Source organism: Ascaphus truei, chromosome 2 (assembly GCF_040206685.1).
Source record: "Ascaphus truei isolate aAscTru1 chromosome 2, aAscTru1.hap1, whole genome shotgun sequence".
NCBI lineage: Eukaryota > Metazoa > Chordata > Amphibia > Anura > Ascaphidae > Ascaphus > Ascaphus truei.
The window spans coordinates 32,009,163-32,026,524 of record NC_134484.1 but is presented as its reverse complement, the minus strand read 5'-3'; the positions used below and the strand labels follow the sequence as shown (position 1 = coordinate 32,026,524).

Genomic DNA, 17,362 nt, shown 5'->3' with positions numbered 1-17,362 from the left:
GTGCAGTGTGTCAGTGTGTGCAGTGTGAGCAATGAGCAGTGTGTGTGTAGTGTGTGTGTAGTGTGCAGTGTGTCAGTGTGTGCAGTGTGAGCAATGAGCAGTGTGTGTGTAGTGTGCAGTGTGAGCAATGAGCAGTGTGTGTGTAGTGTGTCAGTGTGTGCAGTGTGAGCAATGAGCAGTGTGTGTGTAGTGTGCAGTGTGTCAGTGTGTGCAGTGTGAGCAATGAGCAGTGTGTGTGCAGTGTGTCAGTGTGTGCAGTGTGAGCAATGAGCAGTGTGTGTGCAGTGTGCAGTGTGTGTGCAGTGTGGCAGTGTGAGCAATGAGCGCAGTGTGTGCAGTGTGCAAAAAAAAAATGTAAAAAAAATAAAAAATTAAATTTTTTTTTTTTTTAAAAACGGGAGCCACGGGAAAACCGCGTTATAACCGAATCGCGGTATAACGAGGCGCGTTATAACGGGGTTTAGCTGTATACTTATTTGGTATATCCCTGTATACCTTTCCCATCTAAAAAGATGTCCAACCTTTTTTTGAACAAATCTTTTGTATCCGCCATCACAGTCTCCATGCGGAAGGGGAAACTATAGCCGCACTGATGACAGATGCAGGGGGTTTGTGCATCTGCTCAGCGCGGCTCAGCCCGCCTCAGCGAGCTTCCATTCACTATGTCCCAGGCCTTACGTCACTGTGGAAAATGCGTCAGATAAATAACATTTTGGTATCAACCTGCAGATATTCATTCGTTTCTTCTCCTCAGTAGTTGTCCACGGAACCAGTGACACCTTCTGTCTATATCAGTAATTCCGATTTTATCTTATCTGGTGAAAGGTAATAGGCTGCTCACATTGGAAAGCCTTAAAACTAGGGATTAAATAGCCAACTGAAAGCCACACAAGCTTAATTACTTCTTAATTTAGTAGCACCGTTTGAAACCAGCAAGGCCTTATTATTAGGGCAATTTGTATTGAATTTTTGTAATCTTTATTATAACGAAGTACAGTAGGTATTCCTTCATCTGTTGTGTGACATTTGGAGACCATCATGCCTATTATGTAGGCGTGTCGGTTTAATGCTCTATCTACAGTATAGCTAATATGTTTATGCTCAAATCGGCAGAGTTTACAGACACTTCACATTGCTCTTAAATGTTTCATGCATTGATTTTCTTTAAAAAAAAAAAACAGGACGCTGATTGTGTAAGGCTTGTTATATAGTGCGCGCACCCGGTGTGCGCAGCTAGGGGGCGTGACTCTGACGTCAGTGTCAGGCCGCGCTGTGATTGGCTCGCAGCGTGAAAATACAAATGTATTGTATTTTCCCAGATCTGCCGCGCCAACGCTCCAGGCCGCGCGTGCGCCTGAAGTATAGCAACTACAGGGTCATAACCTGCAATTATCATTGACGCTCGCACTATATTACAGCCCGTACGCTTTTCGCTCTAGTACAACGAACAAATCTTGAATCTTTCTATTCATTCCTCAGTCTTGTAATATATTTTTAATGGATTTAAAGCAGCAATACTACATTCCTCTCCCCCTCACCCCCTGTTTGTATAATGTTACATTCTTGCCTAAGCTGGCAATCGTTTGGTGCTCCTGTTATAAATCTGTAAAAGCTCTTAAGTTGTCCAACGTTTAATGGCCGCTTCAGTCAGTGTAACTCAGCAGCTACAATGTATCCTTATATAAATATCTTGCACTGCTTGGGAGGTGGCTAAACCTGCGATAGAAATCAAAGGATGCTTTAAAACTCAGTAAAAAATGGCATTAAGAGTTGAATAATATTATTTAAAAAAATGCAGTAAGTATTAGCGAGTACTACAGAACTGATTTTATTTAAATACATTTAAAAATAACCCCATAAGATTTCACATATTTTGCTGTTTTAATGTAAGGTAATCTAGTAAATGTATTATAACATCTTTTCATGTAATGTGAGTTTCCATGATAACTAAATGCTTTCAAAGTAGTTCCCATCTTTACCTTTCTGCGTGCTTGTGTCAAATTAAGTTTGTCATTTTACTTTTAGTAACTTTCTTTTCTCTTATTGTGACGTTTTGATACACAGTAACCTATATGTAAAACAACCTTGAATTTGTGACATCAGTGCTGTTTTAATCATCCAGTTCTTTTGTAATGTATGCACGTCAATCCTATTTCTAGGGGCCTATACAGTGCAGTTTTATGATGGAGTCATTAGATGCCTGAAAAAGATGCACATCAAATCCATGCCCGAAGATGCAAAAGGGCAGGTAAGAGTTTAATGAAATGTCATGCTCGTGTGTCAATTGTCAACTTGTGACTTTTTTGTTTTTGCCGTTATATCAGTGCATTTTTAAATCCAAGTACTGTAGAGTACTATGTTTTTTCTTTCTTCTTCTATAAAACCATCTGCGTTACTTGATAAACATGAGTTTCCAATGTAAAGTGCAGCCAGCGTTGAAAGAGCAGGACATCCCTAGTAATTTATTTATTTATTTAATTTAATTTCACGTGGAAGGAAATATTTCACTAGTCAAAAAAAAAAAAAAATAAATAAAGCTTTTGCAATATACGGCAGGTTGTCCCAATTCATGTGGCCTATAAACTCTTTGGTTCTCGCCAAATAGTGTTTCCAGAGATGGCAACATATTTGACGTTTTAGTCTTAATAAAGACTGTCACCTTTACGAATCCTATTTAACGTGACATTTCTATGCTGCAAGATATTTCCTGGCATTTGTTAGGCTTGGGCAATAAATGGTTGCGGTTTGCACCCCTAAAAATAGCTAGTTTTGGTCTGTGCAATTCAAATATTTGTATGCTGTTTTTGGAAAGGTTGTGATGTATAGTTTTTCTTTATTACTTTGATCACGGTGTGTTACAGTATGGCGCTGAGAAACCATAAAGATAAATATTACCAAATGTATACACATTAATATGTTCTTTGGCTAGAGAAAGTGCTTTTATACGATTCACTAATGAAGCTGACCTTTTGTCGTCTGGAAATCCCTGGAAGTGGCTATCTGCATTAATTGTAATTAATGCAGCAGTAGTGAACGTGGCAAGATAACTTTTAACCCTGTGTGTACTAGGACATCTATTAATAATTTATTCGCCACCCAAAAAAACGTAATGCGCTGTGGTGTTTCCTTTAAGGATTGGATAGCATTAGTAAAAGCAGCGGCGGCGGCAGCGGCAGTGAAAAATAAATCGGGGAACAAACCAAGGACCAGTGCGAACAGCAATAAAGACAAAGAGGAAAGAAAGTGGTGTAAAGGGTCATCGAAGAGGGACGAGACTTTCACCTGTAAACCCCTTGACATCTTCCAGGAAGAGGAAGAGCCGACATCCAGCAGGAACTTGGGTACAATGACATTTCTCTTTGCTTTTCAGTTTGAAGAGGCTCATTTTGTAACTTTCTGGGATTAATTATAGTAGAACTCGCTCACCTTTGTTCGATCTGCCACTTCTGAACGTATAAGACCTCTCTGAAAGCAAGCCCGCATTAACCCCGCGTGCCAGATGTATCAGCAATACGTTGCAGGCGCCTCTGGCACTTAACCCTTCGAGTGCCTCATAACCGGAACCTCCTTATGGCTACTCAAAATGTATTTAGGGGGCGTTCACATAATGCTAGGTGAACAAATGTGGTGTATTCTCTACTTGAGTTCACGTCCTGGGGGAGCCTGGCTGTGACACCAAGAAGCCACGTGGGGGAAATTCGAAAGAACGGTGGCACCCGGGTGCTGCTGTCGTCTTGCACTCAAAAGGTTAGAGTAGCAATTGCCCTCAAAGCTTTTCCCTAGTAGCACCGATGGTGGGGGTGGGTGAGGGGGGAGAAGTCTCAACCTAGCTCTGGAGACCCCACCACCCCCCGGTTGCCAGTCAATTTGAATTTTGAGCTTTTGACAGGTTCACTTCCCCCTCTTACACTTCTCCCTCGCCCCCCCCCCCTTCTTACACTCCTCCCTCCTCCCCCTCACACTGCCTCCCCCCTTCTCCTATACAGGTATGTGACTGTGACTACACCAGTGTCACAAATAGAAAGGTATCCAGATTTCCCACTTTCAAACCAGTCTCTGCAGCTCTAAGCGATACAGTAGGACATGTATTCTCTGTAATTGTAACGAGCACATATTCCTCTCTTAATCCATTCACTGTAGGTGTAAGGGTATTATTTATGTAAAAATGTTTTCCATTTTGTAGTAGCTTCACCTGATTACACTCTATATGCAGGAGATCCTGAACTACATCTCATAGGCTTTGTAAAGAATCCACCAGTTTTGGTTTCCATCAGTGATTATTGCTGAGAGAATATAAGATGGGATGGCTGAGAAGCTTCACAGTACGGCTCATTTTTAAGTCATACCCATATTTCCCCTAAAGGCACCTGACAAAAGTGCCCTGTGCCTTGCTGCGTTCACATCAATTATAAAGCATACAGTATTTAAAGACTTTGTTACAAATTGAACTAATGGAAATTATAATTTAAAATGGCCAGTCCCTCATAAGATTAAATGAAGATTACAATGAACTAAGGACAGTGGCATGTTTAATAGGTGTAATGTATCTGATTGGCCCTATTTTTAAACTTGGACAAGTGTAAGTATGATTATAATAATTATTTTCACTTTTAAAATGTCCATGGAAATCAAAAAGTGTAAAGGTTGTTTTTTTAAAATCTGTATCTGAGATCTTTTGATAAAAACACTTTTTGTCATTCCTCAACTAAAAGTGAATCTTTTGTGCTTTGTTTACAAAGTGGTTATGAAGCAATCAATAGTCCAACAGGTCAAATTCAGGAGCTGATGTACTTGAATCCAGTGTTCCTAGAATATTGGTTTTCATGGTTACTTTAAGGGCGATTGAATATTTAGCATGAAAACAGTGACACCGTTTTGAAGGTGTGATGTTCAGGGGAACCTGGTTCAATTCCCGGTGTTAGTTCCTTGTGACCTTGGGCAAGTCACTTTATCTCCCTGTGCCTCAGGCTCCATAAACATAGCCTCTAAGCGCATCTGGGCAGGGATCCTTATATGAAATAAAGTTATTAGTACTATTATTGAAATCTTTTAGAAATGTCAAATCAAGTGGGTTACAGAAGAAACCCAAGTGGGTTAGCATACATGTCTGTATAATTATTATTACATATATTATTATAATTTTTTTTTTTTTTTTTTTTCATTTTATTTAATGAAATGCCTTGTGAATGTCATGAATTTAGGAATTGCATTACAAGTTCCAATGATGTCGCTACAGCCGTCAGATGATGAGCTTGTGTTAAAGAGGAAAATTAGTCAAGCCAGCTCATTTCAAGCAAAGAGGGCACGTCTCAACAAAATCACAGGTACTTCTTAGTGTGTGTGTGTGTGTGTGTGTGTGTGTGTGTGTGTGTGTGTGTGTGTGTGTGTAAAATATAGGATCCAGATGTGTCTTCATCAAGTCTATATAATCATATTTTAAAGAAGAATTTTTTTTTTCTTTCCAATATAATTTCTCCCCTGGGTAGGAAACGGGGTCTCCGGAGCTGGACCGTGTTAATTGCCGCTCCCGAGACCCCCTACTTCCTGCGATACTTGCCTCCAAAGGCGGGGCCGCTATCTCAATCCTGTTTAAAGGTCATGTGCCGCGCAGCGGTCTAGGATATTTGGTTGCGGATGTTTTGCATCGACCAAAGGCTGCTGGCGCTTCGCTGAGACTCATTCCCCGCCGGCCAATTCACCGCTAACGTATGTGCCTCTTCCTAGAAACCCCCTACCCTAATCCCCAACTGCTAAAACCCTTATATTAACCCCCTACCCTAACAGCTAAAATCCTTAAGCTAACCAGATTCCCCAACCACTAAAACCCTTTAATTATCCCCCTACCCCAAGTGCTAAAACGCCTTAAATGAACCCCCTAACTGAAACAGTAATAAAACTTAACTTAGAACCGTCTGGCGGCGGGGATTTCATTGGCGGATCGGCTGCAGCGGCGATGTAAGTTGTAACGAAGCGCAGGTGGCTGCTTGGTCACACCGAAACGGCCGCAACCAAACGTCCCATTCAGGCGTGCAGCTTCCTATTATTGGCTCACTTAACCTTTAAAAAGTTTTATTGTGTGCCCAGCCAGGGCTGCTACCGACAGCCTGTTCACAGGTATGTATCTTGGGAAACAGGAGGTCCACAAAGCTAGGTTTAATGCGGCTCTGCTCCGGAAACCCCCAGCTTCTCATCCCGTGCAAGAAAATATGTCCAGGAAGACAAACCTATGGCGCATAGGATCAAAACATTGTGTAATATGCAATGGAAAGGGCCAATTCCCAATCTAATGGTCCACCCTTACAAGCCCTTTCTCAATCTGGCATAATGAAGAGATGTGAGGCATCAATACTCTTGGGCTCTAGGTCCACTCAGATAGATGTGATGGAGAAACGTCTTAATCGGACGTCGGGAGGGAACTATGATCCGGCACAGACACCACTGGGTATTGATGCCTGATATCTCTTTTCATTACGCCTGATTGAGAAGATGTCTTGTGAGTGTGGACCCTTACAGTGGAAATTGGCTCATTCCATGACATATTACACTACGGTTTTTATCCTTTGCGCTATAGGTTTATCTTCCTGGACATTTGCCTTTCTTCCCTCCGGGTGAGAGACTCAGACTGCGGGGAAAGTATACTTTGTGAAATACAACAAACGCTTATTTCAGTATTTGTTTATATATTGCATGTGGGCTGTTTCCCCAATCCCAAGAAAATATATATAATCTCCCCCAAGCCTATATGAAGTAACTACATGGACTTATTTGTGCAAATGCCTTATTTCTACAGCTTGATGTGGCCCGGTGTCATTACATTCTGTCCCCATGGGGACTGATATGTTGACAGAGCTGGTGATTACATGATAGATTTTGGGCAATATTTAATGCTGGGAGACACTGCCGATTAACTTGGTACTGTAGGGCTGCACGATGTCGGATGGCGCTGGATAGTGTTGTACGGCATATTTTTCGAATATACTGATTCTTTCCGTGCAACCCTTCTATTAGAGATAAGTACATAATACATAAAAGTAAGCATTGGGGAAAGGAGTCCCTGCCCAGTTTACAATCTAAATGGCAATATGTACGTAGCCATCACTAACTGTGCGCTACTTGTAAAATGAAATAACACTGCGAGCTAAGCGGCTGCCTCCCAATGGAAAGAGCTGCACAAAATGCAGCATGTTAGAGAGTAGGGAACATACTAACTAAAAAACATTGAAAGCGAGTGAGAGTAAATCCGTCTTTGAGTACGCACACAAAGAAAAGAGGATGAAGGAGAGAGAGAGAGCGATGTCCGAAAGGGAAGCGGAAGCATGGTGGTTTCTCATAATGGCTTCTCTAATAGTACATTCATATCCTCACAGGCAAGCATAATCCATTGAAAGCCATTCATATTGCAGCATTCAAATTCCCTTTCTCTCTTTCTCTTATTCAAGATCGATCCGAAAGTTCACCTTCTTAATTAAACCTTTCAGTAACTGCGAACACGAACGCACTGCCCTCTTCAGATGCACTCACCCTCTTAGTCATGCACTATGGGCCAGTGCACTCACTGCTACTGTCTGTAGACGTCTTTCACTATACCACTTATACTGTAAGTCAGTGATGCTCAACTCCAGTTCTCAAGCCACCCCCCCCCCAACCCATCAGGTATTCAGGATACCCCAGCTTCAGCACAGGTGACTCAGAGAGTGAGCCTCTGATTGAGCCACCTGTGCTGAAGCAGGGATATCTTGAAAACCTGACTTGTTTGGGGGGGGGGGGGGGGGAGCTTGAGGACTGGAATTGAGCACCCCCTGCTGTAAGCTCTTCAGGGCTTTCAGAGTTTACTCTTGTATTAGTGTTGTATTACATTTCCATGTTCGATCTCTTGCTATTTATGTAAAGTGTATACATGGGAGCACTAAATAAAGATGTACAGTATACACAGATTATTATTTCAAAACTTGTTGTTGCTGTAATATGTTCTCCACACTTGCACCATGTCTTCGTTCTTTCCCCTTCCCACCTCCCAGGGTTTTTGGATCTGATCACTCTAGCCATAGCAATTTATCCAAATTATTTTAAATATATTGGATTATTCCTCAAAACTGAAACGATCTCATATGGTTTTTTTGCAAACTCTGAAAGAACACAGGATTTAAACGTGATGGAGAAACAGATTACAAGTAGCCGTCTGATTCTCCTGTACTTTATTAACGAGAATAGGCTCTGCTTCTATAATGTCACAATGACGGAAGTGTATGCTACATTTTGATTACTTAATATTTATGTAGTTAATAGGAAGTAGTTCTCGACACGAGCTCTAAGTTTAGTTCACTAAATTGGCAACTCAAGCAAATAGCCGACGATCCATGGCTAGTTGTGTGCATTTATGGCCTGTCGATTTGGGAAACACGTTTCCCTTTTATGATCCCATTTTGTTAAACGGCTCCTTGTGGGAATAGTACGTTAATCTGCTGCCCGCTATATATCGCCACCATGATGCGAACATTTCCACTCATTCTGGCTAACAGGACCCTACATGGAAGCTCAAATAGTTTAATTGGCTAAATATTTGGGGGGTTTCTCGCAATCTCTACGTGAGTAAGGTGGCAGCGATATTCGATTTCTGGTGATATTCGTCATTGGAAGTATTTGAAAGTGTGAAAAGCATTCAAATGAACTGCTTATCCCGCTCTTCTTGTTCTTCTTGGCTAGCATCAACTCTTCCTTTTTCACCATCTGTTTTACGTGGTTAAGGAGTACAGAGAAAGTAAACCGTGATTCATAAACCAGGGGTTCTATTAATGCACTTCAGCGTAATCCGCTATATCACCAAACCATAACGTCTTGATATTGTATAGCTTCTGTAGTGGACAGGTGTAAAGCGAAAGAAACCCCTTTAAGATAATCACATAGAGATGAATGAGGATAATTCCACAGTCAAATTATACCGTTTCTTATGTGGTTATATCAGGAAAGATTCCATGTGCATGAAAGAAGTTTACTTATACCGATTTGTATTTCTTCCCTACCCAGGCTTGCCAAAGCGTCTGTCATTTGTATTCCTGTTTTCTCTTTAAGGTTTGCTGGCATCTAAAGCTGTTGTGTTGGATGATGCAGAAAAGAAGGAACATGTCAGTGAAAAGGCTCCCAGGCTGGAGGAGGTATGAAATGGGAGAGTGTGGTTCTTTTGCAAGATCCCAGCAGGGACCCACTACAGGGCTGTAACTTACCTATTCTCAAGTCCCTAAAATCAGTGCCTGCTTTTGGTGCGGTGCTTTTGAACGTCAAAAGCGTGTTTTATCTTCAGTATTGCCAGCCTGCCTCCATGTCGTCACGCGATTTGGAATCCAATCCGGGTTCACCAAGTTACCGTTGTCCCCTGAAATACAGGACTGCTGTGGCCCAGAATGCACCAGGGCCACCGCCGCCAAACAGGCCCTGGATGAAAATCTCATGGTGACACGGAGCCAGGTTGCTAATACTGTAACTTTAGTACCGGGGGTTGTTTCTAAGAGCTACTGTCAGCACTTGTTTGTCAGAAAAGACCATTGCTCCAATGCAGCTTGAGTCCTGCCTTTTTAGGTGCTTGTTGACTACACTTTTCTACATTGATATGTTTTCTTTGTGAAAAAGGAAATGTTTGAACATCCATTTGTTAAAACAGCAACACATTGTTGAGTAGGGTGATACCTTATGGGGTAGTTCAACATAGAGACACATGCTGTCCTTGCAATAAAGTAAAAAAACTTTTGTAACATATTAGCTTGGTACAGCAAGTAATAATACCGCTTGTGAGCGCATTCACAAGTCTGAGAACAGGTCTGCAACCCTGCCCATCCCCATTATCTCTTGGCATAGTGTTCCCACTGCAGCCAGGGATTCTGGGAAATGGCACGCAAATGAGCACACCTTTACTTTCACTTTTTTAGCCACCCGAACTTATTTAATATTAGCGTTGCAAATTTAAAAGAATTAAAAACCTACTGCTTTGGGGCTGTAAAAAAACTAAGTAGGTTAATGGGAACAGCACAGCTTTTGAAGACCGTGAACTGTAAACCTGGTTTAAATCCCAGTGTCCCTCTCCTTGTTACCCTGGCAATTTACTTCATCTACCTGTGCCTCGGACATCAAAATTAGATTGTAAGCTCTTCAGGGCAGGTGCTGTTATTGTACTAAATTATTTGTAAAGCGCTGTGAACATAGGAAAAAAATATTATTCGTAAAATAAATTTGCGTCCTTTATGCTCTTTACTACTAAAATATTAAATGTTTGTACTAGGAGCAGAAAAGTTCTACAAAATCAAATATAAAAAGATTGAGCTATTTTCTTTTTCTGCAGAAGTTGGGATGCTCCCATCTTTAACGGGATTTCATTTATGACACTAAAAGCATCTTAACTTCGCTGGGATTCAACACAAACCTATCCTTCCATCTTCTAAAATGGCGGGCGTAGGGAGGGGGTTATCAGGTTTCCAATCCAGTAGGGCAGTGGTGCTCAGCGCCAGTCCTCAAGCCCACCTCCCCCTCCCCCCTCAACAGGTCAGGTTTTCAGCATATCCCAGCTTCAGTACAGGTGGCTCAATCAGTGGCTCAGTCAAAGACTGGACCAGGGACTGGTTGAGCCACCTGTGCTGAACCAGGGATATCCTGAAAACCTGACCTGTTGGTGGCGTTTGAGGATTGAAGTTGGCCACTCCTGGTGTAGCGTAAAGGGCTCCCTATGTGCTCCTTGTGATTTATGGAAGGAAGCTGCAGTTCTATACAAGCACTGATCTGCGCTAAAATGTACAGTCTACCCCAAAATACCAACATTTCCCCAACAAAATAGAGAAGGAAAGGAACAAAAAACAAGTAAGGAAAGTGATGAATCCTTCTGCGGTGCGAGTGCAAAGTACTGCGGGTCCCTCCGAAAACAAAGGGGTCAGACATGTCCGCACACCAAGGGGTGTAATAACGGTATCATTGCTACCCAACAATCTGTCGGTGTCTTTTCCGCTGCCTAACGCGGCACGCCATTGTACTATGCTACGTTTTCTTTGTTGTTTTCCTTCCGCTTGCTTGGAGAATTGTGCTGTTCTTTTATTTTTATTTTTTTTAATTGTTTTTCTGGATGTGTAACCTGAGCCATAATTTCTTTTTCTTGACTTCATCTTTTCTATGGGTGGACATTGCGCTTTCTATGTGAAATCTGAAAAAAAAAAATGAAGCAGGTGTATTTTGTCTGGAAGTCCGATTCCTGCCATGTCTTTTTGAGCCATATCTTGTAATTTTAATGATTGTTTCTTTTCAATGTAATTGTTTTACATGGGAACTCTTGCGCTAACCATCTTCCTTATGCCTTCTCACAAACGTGTAGCTTCTGCATTGAATCATGTTGAAGAAATGATGTGGCATTTGATACAGTGAAGCCTATTGTTTTAGTGATAGACCTTGAAGCCTACAAACCAATGACCAAGGCTTGTTTACATCTCTATTTGTATTATAAAATACACTGAAGCACTGTTGCAGAACTTTTTTTGTAATATATGGAGCAGACCTCTGTTATTTCTGTACTTACTAGACCAGAATCCACCTCATTGCTGATTCTCTTACAGCGTGTTAATATAATTCTTATAATAGCACTAGTGATGAGAAACGTATTTTGTTAATAAAAACGGAAAATCAATATTTTTATTGAAGTTGGTGCGCTATTTAAACACAATTACTATTCTGAAGTTGCTAAGATTTCCCATTTAATACAAACCTTTAACATACAATAAACCAGGTTCACTCCTTTGTGAATGACATTTCTTGTTTCCTTCTGAGAAAGATTTGCATTAATGGATATCTAGTGTTATTTCCTGTGAGTACCTTTTGTTGCATAATGTAGAGAAAATAATATTTAAGTTAACACTTTTTGTCTAAAACAATGTGACTTATTTTATTCTCCTATAGAGCTGACCATGTATGCAGCAATTTGAATATTATGGAGTTGTTGTAGTTGATGCCTTTCACCAGTGTGAAAATGTGCAATAAAATGTGTTTATTTACATGTTGTGGCTATAATTAATATGAACTGCAGATTTATCTGACAATTTAAAGCTCGTGCGGTGCTTCCTTAAACACCGTTCTAAGACTTTGTTTAAAAGAACTCGGTAGTCGCCACTTGCGGAACAAGAAGTTATCTGCTTTCATTCTTTATGCAACGTATCATCTTTTGAATGCGGAGGGTCTGCAGCTTCCTTGGCAATCCATAAACTGGAGGATCCATTGGAAGATGAAGCCCAGGAGTGGGGACGAGCCTACTATCCTCCGTCTACGAAAGCGTTCCTTCCCCATCTTTCTCCATGCATAATGCTCGTCTCTCAGGGGTTGGAAGAAAGACACATTAAAGGCCACACAGTCTCAGAGACCGGTGTTGACTATATTAACTATTCTTCAGTTTGTCATGTACAGTAGTACATCTGAAATACATCCAGCCTGGTACATGTTGGAGAAAAGATATTATAGGCTTCTTTTTATATAGCGTACTAATCTACGTGGCCAGCACTAATGAGAAGACAGGCTTTTGGGTCTTTGGTTTTTAGTTTTTCTTAAGTATACAAAGATGTTTATTTTTTTTTTTTTAAGACTATTGTACCTGTTTTGATTGAAAACGTAATTTGCTGCCATACATACAGTTTAAGGTTCTTTGTTCCAGGATCAATGCGCACCTCTTTTGTGGAAACACATTATATTGAAATAACTTTCTTCCCGTTAATCTTAATTTTTACATGAAATGGAAAATGGTAAATTTGTTATCTATTTTGCATGGTGTGTATGTGTATATACGAGGGTATGTGTGTGTAAAATATATGTACTGTATATATTGGTCGAAGTGTGATGGTACCACTACTTTTGTACTGACACTTATACTGTAGTTTTACTTGCTATTTTAAGAACAATTAATACATTTTAGGAAGCATCTCTCCCTTTCTGCTTTCTAGTCATACATATTGTATACATATTTTTGAAATCTAGAATATATATATGAAATAGTTTTTCCACAATGTTTATATTTGTTAGCGTGCGTGCGTGTGTGCGCGTGTGTGTTTCCCTGACTGTACACATGCCTGAGCCACTAATGCCACCTGTATGTCTGTCTAAGTATTTTTTAAGTCCATTTCATCACTAAATATACAGCATAGAAAACATCCCACATTTTATTTCTAATGGTATCTTGAAGCAGCACTACTAGGTAAAGAGGATCTTTTCTGTCTTGTTTTTTTATTTAATTTTCTTTTCTCGTTTTGAATTCACATCAAATGTATTCTCCATGTATACTGTTCCCTGACCCTGACGTTCAGGTCACATCAGCTGGACAGCAGCACCGCTAACAGAATCACAAGAGGGGAACACAGCAGACTTTGTGCTTTCTGTAGGATAAAGGCGTTGGTAGAACCAATAGATTACTTAATGGTGCAATACCTTCAAGTTGACCAAAAATATTTTATTAATAATTATTGGTGTGTATAATATAATATAAATATATATATATTTTATATGTATATGTATATATATATATATTTAATATTATACATACAGTATAGGTGTTTCATGGCACCAGTCACCCAAATCTACACGTGTCTGTTTAGTACAGTTCGGTCCTAGGATGAGCTGCACCTTTAAGCATTCTCAGTGTTTGGCTTTATACGACTAGATCTAGTACTGCTGCTTTAAGTTTTTTGTACCCAGTGTTTTTTTGTTGTTGTTGCATATTATTCTCTCCCCCCCGTTCCCCCAATAATGTTGTGTCTTTATTCTGTGCTTCAAAGATAATGTTGCTGTCTTGCTACTTAAAACCGAAATATGATAAAGGAGCAGTAGAAATATGTCATCTTGCTTTATTTTTATTTTTCTTTATTCAGGCGATTTCTCCTAAACCTCCCAGTCAGAAACCATATGAAGCTGATATTAGCTGTTCTGGCGTCACGCTGAAACCTTCGCTGTTACGGACCGCTATGTCTTCAGGGAAGGCTCGCAGCAAGAAAGACAAACGTGAACCTGGAGATCCTTCAGGGTGTAAAAAATCCCCCATGTCCCTTACTGCTGCAGAGTTAATGCAAGGCGAGGATCCGACACTTGTACCCAATCATCTCTCTCGTGTGACAAATGCATCTAGTGAGCACAGGCACCAATATACTATAAAAATAGCAGGTTCCCTATAGTCCTAAAATACCGCACTGCATGCACCAATTTGTACGAGCCAATTGATTGTAGTACCTCGTATGTTTGCATTTAAAAGTATGCTAGTCTCCCTTAGTTTAACACCTGTTGGACATGGCATTAAGTGTCCGAGGTAATGCACTTACCATTACTTGTAATAAGGCCGTTCCTCCTTGAACACATGTTACCAATGGCAGTGACCTATATAACCCTTTGAATGCCGAAAGGGCCTCGTACCAGAGTGCCACAACCCCTCCGGCGCATCGCCATGATTTGACCGCTCCTCGGTCAGAGGAGAGGAGAAACATGGCATTCCTGCACAATACCTACTCCTTGTATAAATGAATAAACCAGATGTGTTCTTAAGTGAATCTGAACCACAACATTATAACAATAAATCCCCTTGCTCATTTTTCATGAAATATGACAGTTCGTAACAAATGGTGTCTTTTTACACACCTATGTGCACACTATAATACAATATTGCCATATACATCTTCCCCAGTATGACAGATTACGATCTATTAACAGAGATCATGTTGTCATTGGGTCTTAATACTTTTTACTTTCTAGAGTGGTGCGTCTTGAAGTCTCTTTTGGAATGAAAGGGTTTAAGCATTGAATCCTAACGGGTGACGTGCTCTCCTTCCATAATCATTGAAAGATCTTTTTTTTTAGGTACGTCACGCCTCGTGAATCTTTCTAGGTCCTCGGGACGCAGCAATCGAAGAAGACGATCCCAGCGATTAGCCACTTCATTGTCTGATTTCCCTTCCCCTCCATTCAGTGGTGGAAAAGGATTGCAGAGCTATCCTCAAACTCCGCAAGACCTTTCAATAGCCAAGGGTAATTTATTCATTTAACATTTAACAGGTGGGAAGGGGACCCTACTTATCCTGATGGATGGTCTTTAAACACTGCAGAGAACGGTATTTCATGTCCCACTAGCGCCCTCAAATAAAATTGGACTAAATATGCCTTACCTATAAAAATGTAATTAGTGCAACCACTTCATATTTGGATTGTAAGCAGTTGGTCTGAATTTCTTTAATCTGTATACCTGTTCCCCATTTCCCATGTTTCTAATTCTCCTTATAGTTTGTTTACTCGATTTATATGCATATTCTATAAATTGATCTGTCCTTAAAAAAAAAAAAAATCATTCCACATATTTGAATAGACTACAGTATGCAGGCACTCAGAATAAAAATTGTATTGATTTGGGAACACCTGTTTTGATCATTTGAATATTGTACAATAAATGGTTATTTAGTGGTCCAATACAGCAGTCTTGTTTAAATGCTGCTGTTTGACTAGTTGGTCTATGTATAACATATTTAGTACTGGCATATTGACCCCCAAAAAGCTGAATATATCACAAAACCAAAAAGGTTTTCTATATTTGAATTTTTACAGCATTCAATGTGGGTTCTGACATATGGACACTGCTCTCCATAGGGGCTCTTAGACTAGTGGTGATGGGTTAATCCTTTTTTATGCTGGTGAAGCCCTGCAAGATGTGTGTATCCAGCTCCCTAGGTGAAGAAGTAGCTAAGTATCTTATGTGGCTGTTACGCAGGACATCATATTTTTAATATTCTATCACATTCTTTTGTTTGTATAGTACCCGATGTTGCCTATATGTCTCCAGAGAAGCTTGAACACTGTCTCCCTCTTGATCTAAGTCGTAGTGCGGAAGTTACAGCACCTTTAGTCCCAGAATCCACTTTCCACATTGACTGTCTCAGTAAAGAAAAGGAAAACATACAAATGATAACCTATTCTTCCAAAGCAGTAGCTGATGACAGAATAGCTTCAACTTCATCAGGTAAAAGCTTTAGTTCACAAGCACTTAGCTTGATTTTTTTGGTATGTGTGGAAGGGTAAGTTCATTCATCCCAGTCACTTCTGAAGGTGAAGGTCTTTGCGCTGTTTCACCCTTGATTTGTTCTTTGTTTAACGGTTTTACAGGTCAAGTGTTTCATTTCTCTTTTCTCGACATGTAAATATTGATTCCCGATGATATTTTATTCTGTCACTATTCTAGCTTTGATCCGCAACATATCTGTACTAGAACCACACTGTGGTTCCTTTCGTATTATATAACAAGGGGAAGATACTCTAATATGGGTTTATTTTATATACCTGCCGGTTGCCATTCTTCTGAACCAAAGAACAGGTTTTTTTAAAGCCATAATAACTTAAAGTAATGAACAGATCAGACTTGCAAGTAGGTATAAACGTTTTTTGAAAAGCACTCCATATAGTTCCAAAAGCAAAGTCTGTCGTAACAAGAAAGGGTAAAGGATTGATGCCAGGAGGTAAGGGTATCCTCCTATACCCCAAAACCTCATAATGGATTAAAGGTGATGACTTCGGCACACACACAGAACAATTGAGCCAATATGAGAGGCAAAAAAGTGAGTTATTTAGTCTAGTGTAGTTGAAAAACAGGACGACCGGCATAGAATTATTACGCAGGGCAGAGTCTCCCAGTATGGTTCTAATCCATACAAGTCAAAGTCTAGATAGTTATAATAAGGTAGACTAGTGATGCACTACACTTTATATACAGTCTTGTACAGCCCTGGTAATTCTTCCGTGGGGAAGCAGTGTGCAGGGGCGCGAAGCCTGATGCAGACACGACATTTCGGGGCAGAATGCAGCCATGAGGGCTTGAGAGGATTACCCCATTGAAGACTCCTGGGGGCTGCACAAGATTTGATTTAAAGTGTAGTGTATCACTAGTCTGCCTTATTATAACTAACTGGACTTTGATTTATATGGACTAGAACCATATTGGGGGGGCTCTGCTTTATATGTCTATGCAGCTCTGCTGTTTTTCAACTACACAAGACTAAAAAGTAAATAAGTAACATTCCCACCCCCCTTCCTCGCTTTCATTTTTTTTCCATCGTATATTAGCTCAATTGTTCCTTTTGTGTGCTGGAGTCATCACCTTTAATCAGATCAGACTTGTGTGTGTATATAAATAAATGTATATGGATATACTGTGTGCATTCCTAGTACAGACAGTCCTCGGTTATCCGACACAATGCGTTACTCAAATTGGCGCTGGATAGCGAAACGTTGTAAAGCGAAACACGTTTTCCCATAGGAACACTGTTTAAATGAAAGGTTCCGTTCCTGAAGGCATTTTTAACACTAAAATACACCAAATATGTTA

At 40.3% G+C, this 17,362-nt stretch overlaps 1 protein-coding gene across 7 annotated transcripts in view; it reads left to right on the top strand.

Annotated features, from left to right (window-relative positions):
* The window catches only part of PHF20L1 (PHD finger protein 20 like 1), a 103,089-nt gene that overhangs the window by 42,266 nt on the left and 43,461 nt on the right, over positions 1-17,362 (top strand). For 6 of the 7 annotated variants that reach the window (XM_075581870.1, XM_075581875.1, XM_075581869.1 and 3 more), the window contains 7 exons: positions 2,160-2,248; positions 3,134-3,341; positions 5,202-5,324; positions 9,070-9,152; positions 13,878-14,130; positions 14,854-15,021; positions 15,800-16,003. In XM_075581870.1, coding sequence (XP_075437985.1) covers positions 2,160-2,248; positions 3,134-3,341; positions 5,202-5,324; positions 9,070-9,152; positions 13,878-14,130; positions 14,854-15,021; positions 15,800-16,003 — 1,128 coding nt within the window. The remainder of the gene's footprint in view (positions 1-2,159; positions 2,249-3,133; positions 3,342-5,201; positions 5,325-9,069; positions 9,153-13,877; positions 14,131-14,853; positions 15,022-15,799; positions 16,004-17,362) is intronic. The other variant, XM_075581872.1, reaches the window with a different exon arrangement.